Here is a 23,722-nt window from a genome sequence, read left to right on the forward strand (position 1 = left end):
GTTAAACGGAGGGAAGCTGAAGGTGATGAATCAAGAAGAAAACGATACCCTGACTTACTATTTGACTGTAAATGGCAAAAAGATGAAAGTCTGCCAGAACATGTTTCTACAAACCTTAGGAATTAAGAAATGGACTGTGCGATACTGGTTAGACACGCCTGGACAATCTACAGGTACTGCCTCTTCATTTGAGACATCTCATGATAATATTGGAGAAAGAAGGGTAAATCCGATTCAGATTGAGTTTTTAAACAAGTTTTTTTGACAGTTTGCCCAAACTTCCCGCCCATTATTGTAGATCCACTTCTACATCTTTGTATCTAGAAAACAACGATTGTGTCCAAGACTCAGCTCTATGATCTATATAAGAACCAATGTCAGACCAGTAGCGCTGTTCCACTTAGTAGGTTTACATTTGATAAGATTTTCAAACAGAAGAACCTAGCTATACATGCACCGAAAAAAGGATAAATGCGATCTTTGTTCTGCCTTTGAGATAAAAAATGGAACCGTTACTGAGGGAGGAGTATAACAAACATATAATTGATAAAGAACAAGCTAGAGAGCAAAAACAAATTGACAAAGCTAAAGCCATTCAAGGATTGCATTATGCATTCACTCAGGATGTTGAAGCAGTAAAGTTAGCGCCTTGCTTTGAATGCCAGTTCCATGTACTTCAAAACTAAGTTAGCAGTACACAATTTCACTATGTACAATTTGGGGAACAAAGATGTCAAGTGTTACTGGTTTGACGAAACAGCATCTTCACTTGAAGCGTCAACTTATGCATCCTGCATTATTGATAATTTAAAAACTATGCTTGCAGAAGACAAAAAACCTATTGTTTTATGGTCAGATGGCCTGTGGAGCCCAAAATAAAAATGCCCATACTGTCAAATGCCTTGCTACATCTATCGATGGAATCCCAACGTAGTAGTAATCGAACAAAAGTGGCTAGTGAAGGGTCATACTCAGATGGAGTGTGACTCAGTTCACAGCAAAATTGAATCCCTGCTCCAACCTAGCTACAACAAACAGGGAAGAAAGAAATTTATCTGCCGAGCACGTATCACAGCCTGACCTTAGAAAGCCAGGAAAAGCACCTATTCCTTACAGGTCTGTGTTTTTGACACACCAGTTTTTTTAAAGATTTTTCAAAGCCCAGCACGATGTTTTTACGATTCAATAAGACCCGGTAGAAATGTATCAGACCCAAAGTTAACAATGTAAAAGCATTACAGTACCAGCCGGATGGAAAGATCCCCTACAAACTCAATTTCAATGATGAATTCAAGGAACTGCCCCAAAGTCGGAAACAAATGTTGAAAAAATGTTGAGCCAATAACTGACTTCCCGCCACTTAACAAACAGAGACTCCCCATCACTGAATCAAAGTGGAAACACCTTCAGGAACTGAAGCAATTTATTCCTAGAGATTGTCATGAATTTTATGACAGTCTGCCTTACAAAAACAAGTAAACCTTTTATTGATTGGGATTTTACCGATTCCTTACTATCATAATTTAGTTTTATTATACTATTGTTGTATTATTTAACCATAGCTAGTACTTTTCCCCCAAATTGTATAGATTCTACCATTTAAAAATTTATACAACTTTTTCATAAATGTAATGATGATAATAACCATTTACAAGTACTTATATTTGAAATGTATCCTTACTTTATACAAATAAGAATACAACAAAAATAAAGATTTTTATCTTTGCATTTTAATGAGTTGTTATTTCCCATATTGATTTTCAGTATTAATTGAAATAAGTGGTTTTATATTTAAATTACTTTACTAATAAAACAAAAATTTGATGAAAACAAACTTTTTGTACGCTCTAACGCCAGTTAAAGAAAACCCGTCAATAAACCGCCTAAGTACCTAACGAAAAATAATAATAAGCGGTAGTTACCTTCCGCCTAAGTACATTACATAAAACATGAATGGTAAATACTAATTAAATGACCTAATACCGTTCACAGAACTTAGGAAAATGTGAAAACAGGTAAAAATTAAATCAGGATTTGACATTATCTGTGGTAAAGAGAAAGTTTTTTTGTCCCTCCTGAAAAGTTGACCAAATGTCACTTAGGCGGTCCTGTTTCTTAAGCGACGATATATAGCTTTTTGTGCAAAAAATAATTTTTATTTAATTTGTTCAAACATTTTTATTCTATTAAGTCACTTTCACTACTGCAAATGAAGCCAATAATCTATTTTTGTGTTAGATATTTCTATGGTACAATAAACACTAGAAATTAAACCATAAAACTCCAGGACTGGTTACATGCAATAAGAACAATTCATGGTAGCTGTCTGCACTGTGCGATTATAGCGAACTCACAAATGTGCAAAAACTCATTACAGAGGACCAAAAAAGATCTAATGAATCCAGTGGAAAATGCCAGAACTACTTGTGTGACATGCGGTTGTCATAGAAATGTGTCTTGTGTAATATTATGACATACAACAGAATGAAACATGAACAATATAATGATGTGTAATATTACGCCAGTAGCACACTTTTATGGAACCACTATGAATATGTAGTAATATTATATAAAAAACCGTAATGGTGTTATAAAAACTTATTCATACAAAACTGAACAATTCACAAATTTAAATAATATTAGAATGAAAATCAAAATAACAGAAAAAATATGTTTGGTTTAAAATTGTTCTTTTAATAATGCAATATTTAATAATTAGCTTACATTAGTATTACCAAACAAATTTAAAATGAATTGAATGCTTTTGTTTTGCAGAGTTAGAAGATGAAGTTTTTGAAGACATAGAAGAAATATATGAAAGGGAAATTGAAGACAATGGGGAAACTAAAGTAGTCACTGATAAACGTATTATTAGAGTAAGAAAGTCAGAGAATAGACCAAGAGAACAGACGATACAGTTTGAGGAAGAATACCTAGAAGAAGTGGATGAAAATGGAGAGAAAACAACAGTTACGAAGAAGAGACCTGTGAAAGTCCTTAAAAGAGTTTTAAGCAAACTGGTTGTTGGAAGTTTTGTAGAACAAGAGGAGGAAATTGAAGAAGAAGAAATAGATGAATCTGGGATACCCAAAATTGTGAAGAAGACCGTTATTGTGCGGATTCCAAAAGGAGATGTCATAGAATCTAAAGAGAGCTTTGAAGAAGTGGAAGAAGAGTATGAAGAAGAAGAAGAAGATGAGAGTGGTGAAAAAATTAAGGTAATAAAGAGCAGAACAGTGAAAGTCCTGAAGAAGAAAGCTGAAACTGATCAAGTGCCAACAGAGGAAGGTGCTGAAGAAGGTCCTGAAAGAATCAGTAGTGAAGGAAAATCTGAAGAGGGTTCTGAAGAATCAGAAGAAGAGGAAGTTGAAAAATCTGACGAGGACCTTAAAGAAGGAGAAACAGAGGAAGAAAGGCAAGAGAGGAAAATGAAAAAAATGAAAGGTATGTCTTTAATTACTTTACTTACTTACCTGTAGTCCTGTACTCAGGCCGGTTTTTTCTGACAATTTTACTGAGGCCCCGAGCCAGCCCCACCCATCTTGCACTGGGGCGGGTGGCGGTATGACAGTGCACGGCCATATATCTTTTCCATAGCCCGCCAAAGCTGAGTACAGCTCTGCTTGCTTGTACTTGTATTTCTGTCCAAATGGCCAATAGCAGTATTGAACGACTTGTGCCTTCATGGGAATGTCACGGATAGGTCACATAGATGAGGTGTTTATGTCAGGTAACAGGTTAAGTTGTGTTTGAATAGAAACTTTTCACTAACAGGAAATATTCAAGTGCAACCTTCAATTTGTTAGTAAAAGTTTAAAATCTAATAACAAGAGACAGGTTTTGAGAAATTGGAAGATCTTAATATTTTAGTTTTAATTTTAAACAATTTATAAATTGTACTTTTTAGATAAATGGTTTTTTTTTCTGGGGTGATAAAAATTAGACTATACAAACTAAAGACAATACTCCTTTAAATAGGGAAAAATAGTGATAGAAAGTTTTTCAAATGTATTTAAATAAAATAATACTAAAGTCAGACAAAATCGGATCATGGAAACACAAAAGAAAAATGTTTTTTAAACGGTGGACCTTGAAATGTTAACTTTCATAAATTTTATGATCTTTTGTGGTTATTATGTAAAACCTTGGTTTTAGTAATAATTTAACTTTGCATTATTAAAAAAATTGTTTTGTACTTACTTGTTTTCTGACGACTTTTATGTAAAATTGTATTTGGTACTGATTTGGTTACAAATTGCAAACAAAACTAGACATTGAACAAGAGATGGTTACAGTTTTCAAAAGTAGAAGAGATAACAGAAGCTAGTTGCAGCCACCAAGATGATGTTATTGCGGATATGGAGCAGTTTTTCATGCTAAGTGCCAGGAAACATTTATGGATAAAAAGACGTCAAAATTAAAAAGAGGAGATGTGAAGAGAAGATATACTAAAGAAAAGCGAATGTCCAATCCATTGCTACTCATTCTTTATTTGCTATATATTTGTGGACTTTTCTTTTAAACATAAACCCAAAACAGAAAATGTGAGAGTAAAAGCTGTAGAGTTTACTGAAATTATCTTAAAAAAACGCTGTGAACAAGTGATAAGTTGTCACATGCAGTAAGGGGGCTCATACAATATAACTATGGCAATCCTTTCGCTGCTTACTGCATCTACAACAAATTGTGCAGTAACATTTTTTGTCCTGTAAAAACTGCATAAATAAAAAACAATATTCCTTTTTACCTATGAATACTCTGAAAAGCATGATGAAGAGGAATTTCTTATCATTAAAAGAGTAATATTTTGAAGGAATTTAAAGCTTTGCCTTCTATATTATGTATATTGAGAGAAAGCTTCTTGATGAACACAGGGAGAATAATTATGGGGAAGAGCCGTGGGTACAGTGATGCTGCGTAAGATAACTAATGACATTATTTGAAGTCACCATGCAAAGTCAAAGGATTGTGACACCAAAATTTACCTAATACAATCAGCAGAAAGATAATTAGAACTGATGTCAAATTGTTCAAAATGTCTTGAGGTGATGTATATCCATCACCAACTGACCTCACTGAGGAGAATACTTTGAATTTATTTACCAAATACTTACTATAATAAGCGCTATTATCGAAGCTTTGCTCAGTAAGGATCTTTCTGCCAAACTAGGGTCAGTTGATGAGGCCATTATGCAAGGGATCTGACTATTTTTCTAGCAATTTTTATTTTAATAGCAGTTTTTCTTATGTTTCTGTATGCTGAACAGGTTGTCATACAACATCCAGATTTTTTTTATAGAGAAACTATAACATTCCTTAAACTAATGAAGAAGCCTGAGCTGTGTACAGTTTTCAAATATATTTTGTTTGAAATATGCAGATATTGAAGAGGCTGACAGAAAATCATTGCTTCTGTTGTAGGGCTGTAAGTCAATCTGTAAACTGACGGAGTAAACATCATTTAATGTTAGCTGAAAAAATAGCGACAACAAACTAATTTTTTTGGAAAGTGAATCTGGTTTTATAGGTACCTCTGAAATTTATCTCCAATATTTCATGATAATTTATTAAATAGCTCCAAAGATTTCAATAACAATTGAACTACTTTAGGACAATGTGGAGAAATCGTAGGTCTAAAGGGAGACTAAAGTTGAAGTCTTTAACTTTTCAGTTAATACAGTTATGATTTAATAAATGATGGCATTTTACTGTTGTTGACTAGAATCCCAATAAAAACAAATTTAGACAAAATAGAGCTTTTGCTTGTAACATTTGTAAAGTTTTAATTGACTTTGACAGATAAATAACAAACATTTACTATCATCTATTAAAATGTGTATACATTTTTATACTTATTCCTCCCCTTGAAGAAAAAGAAAGAAAGATGATCTATTTAACTTGATAAGTTGCTCTTCCAAGGCAAACTGTGTTACCCTACATGTGGATGTAAACATAATGGACTGCCCTGCTACTCACCTTGTTAGTGAAAAGGGGGTGTGGCAGTGTCAAAGAGTTGGTCGCAACAGTAATAAACTTACTTCAGGTTGTGAGTACTATGCAAACATTGAAGATGAATGACAAAGTTGTGATTTTTGTATGGATGATTATAAGATTCTTAGATCAGTAGAGTTGTGCACTGGGTGTTTATGAAGTCTCTGGTAATCAAGGTGAATATTTAAGTCTTGATATATTGAATATATTTAAGTCAAGGTGAATCAAAAATTAATATACATACATCCGCCTGACTGTGTCTGTTTGTCAGATTTTATTTTTTACTTCAGAAACCAACAAAGATAAAAATTCAAATTTGATACAATATTGTTATTGCAAAATCAAAACAAGAGAAAAATTAATATTAGATTACTGATTTACATTTCAAGATAGCACAGTTGGTTGAATTTTTAAAGCTTAATAACGTCAAAAATTAAATATTATGTAAATCATTTTTAAAGAATAATAAAAAGTGATAACATGTCAGTAAATAAAGTAGATGTACCTGTTGTAATAACCCAGCAGGGATCACTCCTGGCTGGTTTATACCTTCCAGTTGAACCTACCACTGGGCACAGCAAAAACTGATGTGTCACTTAAATCTGGGCAACCTTATGGATGTCTAGGAGCGGCACATCACTAACCACAAATGTCAAGATTCTGGGGTGCAAGGGTAATTCGATAGGTCTAGTGTACTGCGGAGGATGACTGTTGGAGTAGGTGGGGTTCATTCCGTAAGAGTCAAAGGTTCTTACTAGCCTCAAAATAAGGGTGTGCTACCTCCTGCCTGCTTTGACTGGAGAGGCTGGTTCAGAGCTGGCCTCCCCTTCTTTCGAGGCGGCATGTCTTAAGATTAGTGCCCTAAATTCATGGATCTCGATAGGAGGCGGCCCCTACCTCCAACCTTACCCATCCAGAATATTCTGTTACTCCAGAAGCAGCTCAAAGGTCCTTATAGGACTAGGTGCAATTTCTAAGCTTCTCTCCTAGGAGAGAGAGAGAGAAAAAACTGTTGTAATACACAGTTAATGATGCTGCAGACATGCAACCATGAAAATGGTGCCATGCATTATAACAATTAAAAGCTTGCATTTATAAAGGGTGAGTGGCTCTTGGTGTGACAAAATTTTTTGGGTTATAATGCAATGTAAATGTGATACAATGGTGGTTATAAAAAAGTAACTCCAAAAATTAGGTCTGAAATGAATTATTTTCAGTTTTTCTAAAAAACCCGTGTTTTTGTACGTAAATCTGCAATGTATAGAGATATGTGATCAAACTACATAATTTTTAGATTCTCCATTAAATTTTGAATTTGAAAAAGTTATCGGTTTAAACAGTAAGAAAAGAAAATTAAGCTTCAGGTAGATTCAAATGGCAAAGTTTCTGAAAGAACCTAAAAAAAAAAAGTGTCAAATTTTTCTGAACTCCAACCTACTAAAAAAACAGTACAAAACGACTTCATAATTTACCATCAAAATGTAAGAGGACTATCTAAGAAAGTAGATAGGCTTAACCACATTTTAAATACTGATAACCCAACCATTTTAATAATAACTGAACATGGATTAAATACTAACAACCTGTTACTAACAAAATTTGATGGTTATTCATTGGTTACAAAGTTTTGTCGGGAAGATCACAAATTAGGTGGAGTGGCCATTTACATCAAAGATACAGCAAACATTGAAGCAGAAGAGATTAACATATCAGAGCACTGTCTAGAACTTGTATGTGAAGCTGCATTAGCAAAATTTATTATTAAATCACACACAATATATGTGCTTGGAATCTACCGACCACCAGGAGGGCAAGCAAGATTGGCAATGAACACCATCTCTTCTGTTCTTTCATCCATTCAAGCTGAAAATAAATCCCTAGTCTTAATGGGTGATATTAACTTTGACAGACTTACTGAAAATACTGACAACACACTGTTTGAAGAGGATTTACTGACTTACGGAATCCGACGTCTTCCACTGCCGGCAACTCGAATAACTCACAACTCAAGATCATCCATTGACTGTATATGTACAAACCTATCAGAGGATAAAGTAAGCTTTTCAATTACTGAAACAGGAATATCTGACCATTTAGGACAATCATGTAGCTTCCATCTAGGATTAAAACGTACTCATGAAAATAGAAGCTCATTCAAAAGAATCTACAGTAGGAGAAACCTTGAAAACTTGAAAGCTACACTTGCATTAGAAAACTGGGATTCCGTTCACAATGCCCTTGATGCAGAAGAAGCCTTCAAATCATTTCAAACCATAATGGCTAGAACACTGGATCATGCTTGCCCAAAGAAAAGAACTAGAACAAAACGTAAATCTAAGCTTAAGATCTACTATGATGAAGAAGTTATGATGATGAAAGATGACTTCCTTAGAGCACACTATAAGTATGAAATGACGGGGAATGAAAGCGACAGGATAACAATGATTTCAAAAAAGAAAGCGTATGACATTAAACTTAGAACCCTTAAACGCAACAGTGCCGCTGAACATATAGCTCAATCAAACAACAAGTCCAAAGCTCTTTGGGAGATTATCAATTCAGAAAAACAAAACAAACTATCATGCAGTTCTTTATCGAGTTTAGAAATAGATGGCAAGATAGAAAACAATCCATATCTTATAGCCGAACATCTAAACCTCTACTTCTCACAGATTGCAGACACAACACTTGAAAAATCCTGTAAAGTGATTCAAAACAATAACATACTCCCCCTAACTGGAAATGCCTTCACCTTATATCAAGGTGAACCACTAAATCTAACTCCTACTGAATCCAGTGAAGTACTAAGAGTTATTCAGTCACTGAAATTCAAACTCTCTTGTGGTGTTGATGAAATTCCATCGAAAGTAGTAAAACACTGTGCAACACATTTAGCAGCCCCATTTGTAAGCATAATAAATAAATCATTTAATCTTGGCCAATTTCCATCTGGTTTGAAACTCTCCAAAATTTACCCTAAACACAAAAAAGGCTCCACAACCAAAGCAGAAAACTATCGCCCAATTTCACTGATCTCCACCTTTTCAAAGATCATAGAGAAGATTGCACTTTCAAGAATGCTGGTCCACCTTGAACACTATGACCTAATAACAAAAAGTCAGCACGGCTTCCTCAGAGGAAAATCTACAATCAGTGCCATCACAAGCCTTACTGAATACGTCATCGACCAACTTGAAGACAATAATTATGTATCAGCAGTCCTATTAGACTACAGTAAGGCTTTTGACTGCTTGGGGCATGAGCTGATTCTTAAGAAACTGTCCGCACTAGGAATTCAAGGCAGAGCAAATGACTGGGTGGCTAGCTATCTCGAGGGACGCAAGCATATTGTTGAAGTAAAGAAAACTGCAAATGGACAAAGCTGTACTTACAGATCCAAAACAGCTCCAGTGAATAGAGGATTCCCACAGGGCTCAGTATTGGGTCCATTTTTGTTTGTACTTTTTACTAATGATTTTTCACATTATATCAACACTGACAATGTAAAAACTATTATGTATGCAGATGATACAACCCTTCTTATAAAAAATGACTCCACACTGGGCCTGCATGCAGACATTGTCACATCAACAAACAAAACTCTGCAGTACTGCCTGAAAAATGACCTGGCAATTAACCCAACAAAGACCACCCAAATTAATTTTAGCAGAAGACAAGATCAAGTGCCTAACGTCCAAAACATCACAATACAAAAACAATCAAAACTATTAGGCATAGTGATTGATGGTGATCTTACCTGGACTGATCATATTAACAGTTTGACCAAAAAGCTTGGATCTGGAATCTACGCAGTAAGAAGAATTAAGTGGATAGGAGGACTGCAAGCGGCAAAGACAACTTACCATGCTGTTTTTGAATCCCATATAAGGTATGGTATATCAGTATAGGGAGGAACATCTGCCCATAATCTTAGCAAGATGTTACTCCTCCAAAAAAAGGCAATAAGGACACTGGCAGATCTGGGACCACTTGAAAGCTGCAGAGAAGCTTTTAAGACTTTAAAACTCATGACTGTCATAGCACTGTACATCTACTCTGTAGTTGTTCAGACAGTTGAAATGGAGTTACCAAGAGCTAAGGATACTCACTCCCACAACACCCGGAGAGCAACTGACTACCTCCTTCCTGGACACCATACTACACGGTACAGCAGGAAACCATCCTACATGGGAAGAAAAATCTTCAACACCCTACCTCTCAACCTGAAAAATCTTGGAGGGAATGAGATGAAGAAAAGCCTTCAAGACTGGCTCATGGAAAGATCCTTTTACACCATGACAGAATTTTTTGACTCTGTAAACAGTACATTGTAAAGCAAGAGACCTGGATTTTAATTCATTGTAAATTTTGACGCCATTACACTTCTTTATGCTGATGTAAATAAAGAATTTTTGACTATTGACTATTGACTAAAGTTGTTAAGTTTCAGAAAAACTGAAATATCATTGAACCCCATCTTTTTACCACACCCTGTACCATCGGGTATATGGTACTTGTATATGACCATCGGCCATATGACCAACTATTTAGGTGTTTTGCTATTAAAAAAAATCAGTACAGGTTAAAAGTTAACACTGAGTAGTCATAGGACGGTATAATAAACATAATTTTTGAGCATTAGTAAAGATATTTAATAATGGAACTTTAATCAATTATCAATAAAAATGAAAATTAGAATACCTAATAAACACAAAACATTAAAAGTAAAATCATTGCAGTTCATTCTCAAAATGGTGACCTTTTCTCACACAAGCTCTTGTTCATTTTCTCATTGCTCCTACAGTCATTTTAAAAGACAGTTTTTTCCCGAAGCCTTTGAACAGTCAGACCAATTCTGCCTCGTAATTCTTCTTCTGAGTTTACTGGGGTGGAATAAACTTCCTGCTTAAAAAAACCCCACACAAAAAAGTCCATAGGTGTAAGGTCGGGAGATCGGGCAGGCCATGCGACAGTTCCCCCACGTCCAATCCACTCGGGATAGTTTTCAGTCAGCCATTGACGTACTGTTGCATTAAAATGTGGAGAGGCTCCATCCTGCTGGAATGTAAGCTAGTCTCATTCAACATTGTTCAAACCATCTAGAAGGTTAGGTAGGTCGTGTTGCAAAAAATCTAATTAGTTTGTTACATTTACAGTTCCATCAAATATGTGAGGGTAATCAATTGGTCGCCTAAGACTCCACACCAAACATTAATACTAAAACGTGTTTGAAAGGATTGTTCCCTTGTCCGGTGTGGGTTTTGTTGATCCAGTGGTGCATATTATGACAATTGAAAATTCCTGCTCTTGTAAACAATGACTCATCAGTCCAAAGGATTTTTGGAAAAAAAAAATGATGCTGCTCTGTGTTTCTGTTTAGCAACCAACGACAGATTTGTACTCTAGGAGCATAATCAGTTGCTTTCAGACCTTGAACAGGCGTAAAATGGTATGGATTTATTCTTATGCAAAATGTCCAAAACCTTCCATTGTGATACACCTACGTCTCTAGCAAGTTGTCTACTACTAACTTCTGGATCATTCCGAACTGAATTTAGAACTAATTCATCTAATCCTACATCATGAACAATGTGTCCTACTTCGTTAGGTCTTTTGTGAACTGTACCCCCCTCCACAAGACGTTGATGGAGTCTTGAGAACACAGAATGACTGGGAAGTCGGCGATCAGGGTAGCGAGCTTGATACTCTCTTTGGGCAGCACGCGCATTTCCATCACAAAACCCGTAAATAAAGTGCATATCAGCGTATTCTCAGTAGTGAACTCCATGGCAGCCTACACTTGACTAAATTGAGCAGAAAAATAGTTTATTGGAGGTAGAAGTAATTCATGTGGACACTGGTCTTACAAAACAAAATAAGGAATGAATGTACAATACTGGTGAAAGTGATAAGATAAGGAATTAAAACATTGATAAAGGATGTGACCATTAATCCTTAACTAGCATCCACAAATTATTTTAAACTGCTTTACTTTTTTGTGATCTTCAATTCCTTGTTTTATGAGGCAGTTTTATAAAACATAAAAATTAAGTACAGTTGTTATTAAATTGTTTTAATCTTTTTGTAGCTTGCATGTTTTTTAATATTCAAACCGATAAAAGTAGGTAACCGAATACTTAACTATGGTCATATGGCATACCATTTTAAAGCCTATTAAATGGCAAAGTTATTAATATCACTTGACACATTCTTGTGTACAGGGTGTGGTAAAAAGATGGGGTTCAATGATATTTCAGTTTTTCTGAAACTTAGCAACTTTGCCATTTGAATTGACCTGAAACTTAATTTTCTTTTCTTACCGTTTGAACTGATAACTTTTTCAAATTGAAAATTTAACGGAGGATCTAAAAATGATGTAGTTTGCTCACATATGTCTATACGTTGCAGATTTACGTACAAACACACGGGTTTTTTAGAAAAACTGAAAATAATTCATTTCAGACCTAATTTTTGGAGTTAGACTTTTTTATAACCGCCATTGTATCACATTTACATTGCATTATAACCCAAAAAAATTTTTCACTCCAAGAGCCACTCACCCTGTATATCTTATGACCTATTTTTAGGTTCTAGGTATTAAAGTATTTGTAATCAATATTTTATTTAAAACTATAAGTCAAAATAAAACAATACATTCATTGAAAGTGTTGATTAACTTATCTAAACTGAAGAGTATTATTAATACAGCCATTTTAAAATAGAATTTTAGAGGTGTTCCCTTGTGCCGATTTAGTTGAATTTAGGATATTATTCAGAAATGATTCCTGATAAACAAAATTTCCATTGAAATTGCTCATATGTTTATATATAACTTTCCTGGACTAAATGAATTAAATATGTTCTGGGTAGATTAAATTTACATGAAATTTCAAAAATAAATCAAAATATTGCGAAATTTAGTGAAAAAGTGTCTTTTGGTTGCTTTGTCTGGTTACGTGATTTTTGTCATCCATAAACATGAAGAGGTTTATGGTTAAATTCTCTGGCAACAAGTCAATGATGTCATTTATACAGAACATTTATATGTTTGAATTATATGGTAATGCTCATTCTACTAACTAATTTTCCTGCACAGATCTATCTATAAGTGAGGAAGAGCAATGCTAAATATGAGATAGTCCTCTTTTTTCCTGTGTCTTTTTTTAAGTTAACTAAGAATATTAGTTTTGAAATTTAACAAGCTTACAATGAATCTTTACAGTATTTTCTTTAATATTTACTTTCATATTCATTACCTTTAATTGTTGTAAGTTTTATAAATTTTTAGAAGTTTACAAAATGCTAAAGTTACAAACTCATACTTATACTGAGTAATTCAAACTGATTAATGAGATTAGTGAAAATATTTTTACCAGAAAGCGAGGGAGAGGAACATGTGGAAGGAGAGAAGAAGAAACGGAAAAGACGGAAAAAGAAACAGACTGAGGAGAAAGAGAAGGAGCCAGAGGAGGAGGTTGAAGTAAGTGAAGGCAAGAGATCGGTAGAAGAGGTGGAGGGAGAAAGGAGAGAATCAGAAGAAGAAAAGAGAAAGTCCGAAGACAAGGAGGAAGAGGAGACTGAGGAGGCTGTGGAAGGTTTGTTGCATGTTTCAGCCTTTTAGAGGCTGAAAATAAAAATATTCTCATAATAGTCAGAAAAATTGTTTTCTGAACTCTAGCAGATTTATATTATAAGAAAATATCAATATGTATTAAATTAACAGTTAACCTCAAGTACTAAAAATTAGAGTTTTAATGGTTGTTTTTTCAGTTTCATAATTTATACTCGTAGTTAATATTTTAATAGTAGAATAGTTTATTTTATTTAAGTAATCATTACTCCTTCTGATTATAAAAATGTTATAAAACAATTTTCTTCAAACAAAAATTGTTACATTATAATATTTTTTAATAATTTTACAGAAAGTAACATGACGTACCCTTTCAGAAAGTATTCTTTGAGTTTTCTCTGAGAATTTGTTCAATTCCTCAAAATTGTCTACACTCTTGGTAAAAGGTAGCTTTTCTGATTTGTAAAGAATAAGCATAAAAGGTCAAGAATACTAAACATAGTGTCATTGTTGGTTTTGTAATTTTTCTGCAGTAGACCATATTCATAACGTTATTGTATTTTGTTTTGAAAGTTTTTTTTATATATTGTAAATATTTCATTTTCAGAATTTTAATTCTGAAAATAATTTTGTTGAAATTTTTATATCACAGTTGCAAACTAGAAAACAACAATCACATTTCTATAGAGAACAGTATAAATATGAATTATTCACATAGGTACTGTAAACAGATCCATTCTAAATGATTTAATCCAGCCTTTAAATTTAAAAACAGCTTTTAGTGTGATATTTAGAAAAACAATAGTATGTTATATTATCATAAGAAAGTTTCATTTGAATCTTTCATAAACATTTTAATCTGGACTGTAGTAAACAATAATTATGATATTTATACCATCAAGGCACTCAAAAACATATTTTTAATTGTATGTAAGGTAACGTAAAGGAATTCTTAACCTAGGTTCTCCTTATGTAATGTCGAAAGACCTCACTTTTCATGGCCTCTTAAAGGCTCCTTGTTTTGGTTTTGAATTAAATTGCAGACCATCAGACACAAATTATAATAAAATTTGTTTTATTAAATTATAACTGTACATTAGTGTTATTCACATCCTTCCAGATATGGATAAATTTTCATATCTAATCGTACAAAACAGACCTGGTAAAAACTAACAAGTGCCAAGAAAAGTTAAGTGTCATTGAACAAATGGTTAAAAATTATAAGATGCAACTAAACCGAAAAACTAGCAACTACTCTTACTTCACTTAAGTTTTAAACAATATTTACCCCTATCCAAAGAAATTTAAGCTATATCTACGGGGTAGTTACTACTACTTTTCATTTACATCAAACCTACTTAAAAATAGTTAAACATTAGCAAAAAAAAAACTACTTGATGTACATTCACTTCACCCAATGTTTCATATTTGATGAATGACAAAGAATTTGTGGAACTAATATGCACACACTCTCCCCTATACATGCAATAAGAGAAAGAATCACAATTGTTCAAAAAATTACATTTTGGTTTTTAGTGGATATATTAGTTTTGGGAACTTCAGATTTAAATTACAGAATTCATAAGAGTAGATGAATACTTATTACATATTCTTTTACAACTGCAGCAAAACTATATTATCATTAATTAAAAAAAAAAAATGTTATAAAATGGTGTACTTTATAACCAAATGTAGTTAATATTAGGATCTGGGAGGTGAATGTAGTGAAAAAAAACAATGAATATGACAGCTTTCATACGTTACATGGTGAGTGAATTTGTCCTGGCGACTACGAAAACACTCCCTGTCATGTCGAAACGTTGATGTCGCTTTATGTCAATTGTGATCATCTCCACTTACTATCATGGTGAGCGTATTTGTCCTGGTGACTGCAAAAAACACTCCCTGTCATGTTTAAAACAATGTTTCTGTGGCTGATTGTCAAATGTGAGCAGCTTTGCTTACTATCATGGTGAGTGTATTGTTGTGGCAACTGCAAAAACACTCCCTGTCACATTCGAAACGCTGTTGCTGTGATTGAATGTCAAATGTGACGAGCTCTGCTTACTATCATGGTGAGTGTATTGTTGTGGCAAATGCAAAAACACTCCGTGTCACATTCAAAATGCTGTTGCTATGGCTGAATGCCAAATGTGACGAGCTCCACTTACTATTATGGTAAGCATGTTGAAACTCAGTCGTCACGTTCCCAACGCTGTAACAAGTACGCATAATGTGATACTGGCCTAAAACATATTAATGTTATACTTTGTGTATAATCCTTTCAATGATAATCAAATTATTGCAGTTTTTAAATGATATTTAAGTAGTAGTCATCAATTAACTAACAGATGGTCACTAAATTTTTTTTGCCTCATTATTTGTATAATTGTATAAATATGTCCTCTATAAAGTGTATGTATGTGTAAATTTTAATATTTTTACCATGGCAGAGGGGGGTTGTATATTATTATAAATAATAAAATAATGTATAAGTAATACATATATGCCAATGAATTTTGAAAATTAATTGAATATTTTCTTGAAGTCCATTTAATATCCATAAAATGAAGATAAAGGTGGATTACTTTTTGCATCATCGGATGGTTTCCAAATGTTTAAGAACGGTAGGAATTAATTTTGTGATGGTTTTGACAACTGATGAGATCAAAATTAGGCATAAAAGGTATTATGAATCAAAATTTTAGAATCAGGAATTAGTATTAAAGATTAGGAATCAGATTTAAAAGTTGCTGTATATGCCTTCAATGTGCCACTTTCATTGAATGTAAAACAACTCTTTCTTCTATATCGGAACTACATAAGCAATGAGGTTAGAACAGTGAATTCAGTCTTCAGCTGGCAAATTAAATTACATTCTTAATCTATAACTTTTATCATAAGCAGATAATGATTGAGTTTGAGATACACTTATTGGTAACCAATTTATTAAAACCTGCTTGAATAAGCATGAAGACACTGAAAACAGTGATGCTAAGGATGAGTACAGTCAGCAATTATGAGTCATGCAGAAGCAACATCTCACTAGGATGGTCAGTCTGGTTTGAGTGATAGGAGGAAACAGCAGTGGCTGAAGTTATGTGGATATATAAGTAAGACCAGTTGTGGTAAGGAAATAGTAATCCAAGCTGACGCCAACATAAACATACAATATTCTTCCCCAAAATGTAGACATTATAGTTCATACATAATGTGTTTATCTTGTGGAAATATGTTGAAAAGATGTTTTTTTGTAATTAAAAAAATATTACGAAAATATTTCCTTTTATACGTTTTTTCCCTAATGTCTAATCACGTTTGGTCCTGGTTAGTTTGTATTAACAAGGTTCTAACATACTATAATAAAAAAAATATATATTTTAAGTATAGTCATTTTACTTGAGAAATTCAATCTGCTCCTTCAGTGATGAATATTTGAAAGTTAAAAACTGCTTGTGTATGTCCAATTTAAAAAACGGGACTAAAAATTGTCCTAGAATTAATAATTAATAGAAAAAATATTTGATTGTTTTATATATTTTATAAGAGTTCTTCAATAAGGCTCAATGCCTTAAAAATTTCTCTTTATCGATTAATGTAAAGACTGATTGAAGAGAAAAAAAGAAATAAACAATGATGAGGTAGTTTAATTCTTTTATGTAAGTCAAATACAAATCATTAATTAACTGAATATGTTTTACTAAACCATTTTTGCTTGGTGTTGCATATAATATTTTGCCTCATGAATAGAGAAGGAAGAAGAGAAACTAACAGAGGAATTAGAAGAAGAAGGAGGAAAAGAAGAAGAAGGAAAAGAAGGACACGCTGCAAAGGTTTCTCTAAGGTATAATAACAAATTTTACAGTGCAAAATATGTTACAGTTTACTGCAAAGACATAATTTAGATGAAGCAATATAAGTTTTGGATATCCATTTATGCCTGCTTTGTCAACCAAAAAGAATTTTTAAGTTGCTTGGCTAAAGCTGTTTCACTAAATGCTCTAAACGAACTAGAAGCTTTTTACTGTCGAATTTATAACAAATAAATATAAAACTAATAATTGAGCAATATTTGGGTTAAAATTGTGCTAAGTACAATATTTATTGACTATCAAACTGGTTTCAAGAATCCTAATTTAATAACATATATTTTAGAGCTAGTCTGTTAATAAACTTACTGATTAAAATTATATACAAAATGGACATTATAACTTACATTAATTCATTGAAGACTATGAATAGAATTGAATTAATGAAACCTAAAGAAGTGACAGAAATACATTTTGACAGACTGTTTTTTGTGCAGAACCAGAATGCAAACTTTACAATATCATTTTATTTTTAAATTTCTCAAAATGTTTTATATTCAAAGCAGCAATAGCAATGAAAATCAATTTATTTTAAAGTTAAAAGCTCATAAAGTTTATTGATATTACCTATAGTTAATATTATTTTAGAAAATATCTTTTTAATATTTGGCAGCTTGATTCTCAATTTTATTGCCAAATGTAATCAACTGAGTCCAGGAATTAATATTTTTAGCATAGAAAATTCTCGTGTTTATTATAAAAAAGTGTATTAATTGTTGCAATATTTCAGTCTAGTAAAGCAAAATGTAAATAAATTGATACAATGTAGTATAAAAGGACCCAAAAGATTTTAATGAAAGAGGTAGTGTATTATATCAAAATAATTACAACAGATTTATCTAGTATATTATCAGCTATTGTTGGATCAGATTGGCTCTTGCAACTATCATTAATCAAAAATAGTTCATTAGAGTGTCTTATTTTTTTACCAATTTCTGAATTGGTAAAACAGTGCATTCTAGTAACAAATATTATTTGTTCATGGAATAAAATCACTTAAGCTTTTATTTTGAAACAAAACAATAGAAAAGAAAGATAGTTAATCACAGAAATTGAACTGCAAGAGCTTTGTGTGGTGATAATCAATCTACCCCTGGCACTTGTGGGAGTTGAGCAAATTAAACAAGGGTCAGTGTCATGGGTACCATACTTTAAAAGAAATACATAAAACTAACCTAACATAAACTTCTTTGATTCTTAAAATTCTCGTGATATTAAAAATAAAAATAAGACTCTAAATCCTTATTTGAATGTTTACTAAATATTTGTTCACCAATCTTAAATTTTACATAACTAGCATGTTTAATTATTTATGTATTGTAACAAATAAAATCATTTGTTTTTTTATTGTATGATATAATATTACATATTACGTAAACATTATATATTAAAGCTTTAAGCAAATTATTAAGGATACAAAAGGGCCTACTTGAAATTTTGTTGTCCGTCCATCTGTATCAGTACTTAGTACAAAGGTTTCCTCTTGGCCCAAGGAAGAACTGTATTGAATCTGATCTGATAACTCTTATCGTCAACAGTTCTTTGATACTCCGCTGTATTAGTTATTCATTACAGATATTTTTTCTTTTAATTAAATTTTTGTAAGTTATTCTTGTCTTTATGAAGGGCAATCCTGAATAAGCTTCAAGCATATCAGGGATCAGGTAGAGATTCCTCATCTGGAGATCATAAATAACTATTAGGAATCCAGAAAAATAGTGTGTGAGTTTAAAAACATTTTTGACCAATAGTAAATGTTGAAGTGTTTTCATCAGGTAACTTCAATGTGTGAACATCATGATATTTTGGCTCATTCATGAGAATGAGAAACGTTTTTCAATTTAAGTTTATTACTTTTAAGCATCTTATTAATCCCAGTCCATTAAAACTAACATATTAAAGAGTGTGTTTACGATATTTTGGAAGAAACATTGAAATCAATTTGATTGCAGTTCAGAAGAACTCAGGATGATCGAAGAGAGGGCGGAGATCGAAAAACAATATGAGACTTTAGTAAAACTTCGTATCGAGAAAATGGGTGTAAAAAAGAAAGCATTCTTCCTTAATAACAAACTGATGCACTATTTTAAGAAACAGAAGGTAGGTTAACTATTAATAGGTAGGCTAAGTTGTTTTTCAATATAAGAAAGTTGAATTGGTCAGAGAAACTAAGATGAGAAAGAGAATTTGCAATTATGAGTATACTAGCAATTCAGAAGACTTTTTCTATCTTATCTCTTCTTCAGATACACACTGTGCCATTAATAATTCAATATAAATTGTTGTAATAAATAATAACTATATCAGGTAAATGTTTAAACTAAGCAAAGTCAAAGTATTTATCAAGCAAATAAAAAAATTAACCAAACGAAACAACCTTTTAGTTTTAATCTATACTATTATGTAAAAATCTAATGGTGTCTGTCGGTGTACTTGTGTGCGCACATGCACGCACCTGTGTGTTTGTGTGTGCTCAATCACGTAAAAACTACTCGACCGATTGTAATGAAATTTCATATCAACATTCTTACAGTCCCTGGTTAATACATGGGTTTATTCGTACTTAAAAAATCCCTCCAGGCTGTGCCCCACTGCTCTTGAAAACTCCCTTAATACTTTATTATCTTATATGTATAACCTTACAACAGCAGATAGTAAATATGTGTTTTTAATAACCTGTAAAAGTCAAGAATAATAAGTATAATAGTTTGCACACATTTAAACCGGTGATAGTAAATGTTAATTATGGCTCTGCTAGTATCTGGTGTTTTTACTCAGGGAAACAAGTCACTACTTGTCATGGTGTTTGACTGCATTGTATGGCATTGTCTGCCCTCAATCAGTCTGTTCCATAACAAAGTAGTAACTCTTATCCACTCCCTATTGCCTGCAATAGTCGTGCTAATTTTGTGAGAGCAGTGTTGTGTTTAGAAAAATAAGCGTACAGTGTAAATGAAAAAATGACATTTTGCTTCTTGTGGATTAAAGTGAGTTTTAAGTGGTTTTAAAAAGTTAAAGCGTTATTCTTGACAAAGAAAAACTTTAAAGTGTGTAATTTCCCTCAAGTTAGAAACTTCTAGATGCCTTAAAAGACCATGTGGGTATTAAATGTGTGTGTTTTAGTTGGAGCATGTACTGCATAGGCCTAATACCTATTTCTGGGAAGTTTTGTAGGAAGAGTTTGAATTTTCTATAGAAAAATAATGAATAAAGATAAATTTCAATCCAGTGAGAATTAGTAGGATAATTTTTAAGGATAGTTAGGTATTCTGTTATTGAGTATGCTTTGTTTAAAGTCTTTTATTAATGATCCAGGTTTGAAAGGATTAGAGAATTTGCCATCATTATACAGGGTGGAAAAAAAGTATGGAAACGCTTTCACTAATTTTGTATGGCTTCACTTATACAAATTAAATTTTGTACATCACCACTTGTATTAAGAACCTAGTTTTTGAGACCAGTGGGGTCATTTTATCTTTTCAGGGGGACGGCCCGTGAGGAGTCGGACGAAAATCTTAAATGTAAGCATAGGCCGAGTTTGGTATCAAATTAAAGGTCTAGTAAAGAGAAACTCATTACCGTAAACCGCACTTAAAAAGGTTGACCCTATCCAGAGTACGGGCCGTATGAATTTCATGAGAAAGAAGTTTAGTAATTTTGTCTTGTGAAGTAACTAATTTACTTTCAGTAGTATGTTTTATGTCGGTTATGTAAATTTGAAAAACAATTTCCAAAAAAAATTATTTTTTTTTACATCTACATTTGTTGGATAACAGTAAATAGGGGTTTTCCTGTCTTGTCTTCAAGAAACTGAGAGTATTCAATAATACCACCGTAACTCCTTATCAACATGAGGTCAAGGTCCAGTCCCTCCAGCCCTTTTATCTCAGGCAAACATAAACTGGTTTAGGCAATACAAACAGTACTGTCACAGCAAAACTCCACAGTTTTGTATTTTTAATATCAGCTTGGTTTTTAGTCTACGTTATAATTTCGTTCATGTAAGATAAAGTTGAAAGTCTTCACTAGAAGGTACTGCGATAGTTATACATTTTTTTACTTAAGTGTTTACATTTTATTCTACTAGTTTTAAAAGCAATGTCACTTAGTGAGTTTGAGAGAATCACGCTGCTTATGATGCGTGGGTATGGATATCTAGTTCGTCCCTATGAAGAAACAGCGCATTTGTTTAATGACACTTTTCTTGATAGACCCCCAATTAGTAAGTCAACAGTGTTTAAGACAGTAAAAAGATTTGAAGAAACTAGAACAGTCAAAAGTGGCAGGCCTAAATCGGCAACAAATGAACAAAAATCTTTGGATGTACTCCAAACATTTGTTGAAAATCCCAGCACCTCGGCCAGAGTGGCTGCAGAAGATCTTGATATGAGCCATACCCCAGTGTTGAATGTTTTACACAAAAACAAGTATCACCCTTTTAAAGTAACCCTAACCCAAGAACTTTCAGAGGATGATTTTGATCGAAGGACTGAATTTTGCGAAATAATGATGAGAAAGTGTGACGAAATTCAAAATTTTTTAAGTTCGATATTGTTTTCAGATGAAGCTACATTCTTTGTTAATGGACAAGTTAATAGGCATAATTGCCGTTACTGGGCCGACCATAATCCACACTGGATGATAGAAGGCCACACACAAAGGCCTCAGAAAGTGAATATGTGGGCTGGAATAATAAACAATAACATTGTAGGACCGTTTGTGATAGATGGAAATCTAACAGGCAAAATTTATTTCAATATGTTGACAAATAACATTTTGGCAGCAGTGCGTGCTCTTCTTGGGGCAAAAATTTAATGCAGTATGGTTTCAGCAAGGTGGAGCACCGCCCCATTACTATTTTCGGGAGCGCAATCTGTTAGATGAAGTGTTTCCTAACCGTTGGATTGGTCGCAGGGGTACCGTTGAGTGGCCGGCTAGGTCACCGGATCTTAATCCACTAGATTTCTTTTTGTGGGGCTTCTTAAAAGATAATATGTATAAAACTAAACCAGCCAACATTGAGGAGCTGACAAATTGTTTATTAGAAGAAGCAAGAAGAATTACACCCGAGATGCTTCAAAATGTGACTGCAGTAGGTTTTTATAATAGACTAGCTCATTGCCAACAAGTGTTCGGAGAGCAATTTGAGCACCTCATTTAAAAGGTATGGTTATTTTTTGTAATACACAGATAATTTTTAATTAAATTCTTTTGGATAATTGTGTTCCATTTTCAGTCAGAACAGTTTACTTGAGACTGTGAAATTGCGGAGAAATAATAATTAATCAAACGTTATTTATGAAATTCAAACGGCCCGTTACTCTGGATAGGGTCAACCTTTTTAAGTGCGGTTTGCGGTAATGAGTTTCTCTTTACTAGACCTTTAATTTGATACCAAACTCGGCCTATACTTACATTTAAGATTTTCGTCCGACTCCTCACGGGCCGACCCCCTGAAAAGATAAAATGTCCCCACTGGTCTCAAAAACTAGGTTCTTAATACAAGTGGTGATGTACAAAATTTAATTTGTATAAGTGAAGCCTTACAAAATTAGTGAAAGCGTTTCCATACTTTTTTTTCCACCCTGTATGTTATAAGAAGGTATGACACTACATTTTGAGGATTGGTAGCCTCTTCTTTACTTGTAAAAAGACATCAAGACATTAAAAAATTAAAAATTGTGGCAATGAAACTGTCACTCAAAGTTAAAATAATTAAGTGATAGCCGATCAACTGCATGAAGTTCAGAATGGAAAGAATGACCCAAGTGATGTTACTGCATAGGAGCCAAGAGCACAAACACGTAACACCCAAACATTAGGCAGTCCATTGTCATACATTTTAGTATTTTAATGTCTTAGGGTCTTTTACACCTGAACAAGAGGGTAAATTTGAATCCTAGTTTTATATCTTATTGTAACATATAACGATTGAAAATGTCTTAATTCCTATCACCCTTTGAAAAGCTGTCATGTGATTTTCACATGGTCGAACCTTACAAAGGAAAGAAGATAGTTTGAAAGGAGTAGCTGAATATGTCTGTTGTGTAATTTCAGATGGATCATGTTTTCACGGATGCTAAAGAAGACCCAGACATGGAACAGAGATATCACAAAAAATTGATGTTGTACTATGAAAGTAGCAAACAGATGAATGAAGAGAAGCAAAGGATCAATACAGGTAATAATGTGCTGATATTTCAAAAATATTAAACTTCTCTTATGTAAGCACTTACATTCACCTTCCCATAGGGCAGCACCTGATCTCTTCATGAGCAGATCTTTATCTTCT

The 23,722-nt window shown here is 33.2% G+C and overlaps 1 protein-coding gene across 2 annotated transcripts in view; it reads left to right on the plus strand.

Annotated features, from left to right (window-relative positions):
- Positions 1 to 23,722, plus strand: part of LOC124354407 (coiled-coil domain-containing protein 96-like) — a 50,543-nt gene that overhangs the window by 14,561 nt on the left and 12,260 nt on the right. For both annotated transcript variants that reach the window (XM_046804835.1, XM_046804836.1), the window contains exons 3-7: positions 2,776 to 3,444; positions 13,368 to 13,586; positions 17,312 to 17,405; positions 19,383 to 19,530; positions 23,488 to 23,611. In XM_046804835.1, the coding sequence (XP_046660791.1) occupies positions 2,776 to 3,444; positions 13,368 to 13,586; positions 17,312 to 17,405; positions 19,383 to 19,530; positions 23,488 to 23,611 (1,254 nt within the window). The remainder of the gene's footprint in view (positions 1 to 2,775; positions 3,445 to 13,367; positions 13,587 to 17,311; positions 17,406 to 19,382; positions 19,531 to 23,487; positions 23,612 to 23,722) is intronic.

Source organism: Homalodisca vitripennis, chromosome 2 (assembly GCF_021130785.1).
Source record: "Homalodisca vitripennis isolate AUS2020 chromosome 2, UT_GWSS_2.1, whole genome shotgun sequence".
In the NCBI taxonomy this organism is placed as follows: Eukaryota; Metazoa; Arthropoda; class Insecta; order Hemiptera; family Cicadellidae; genus Homalodisca; species Homalodisca vitripennis.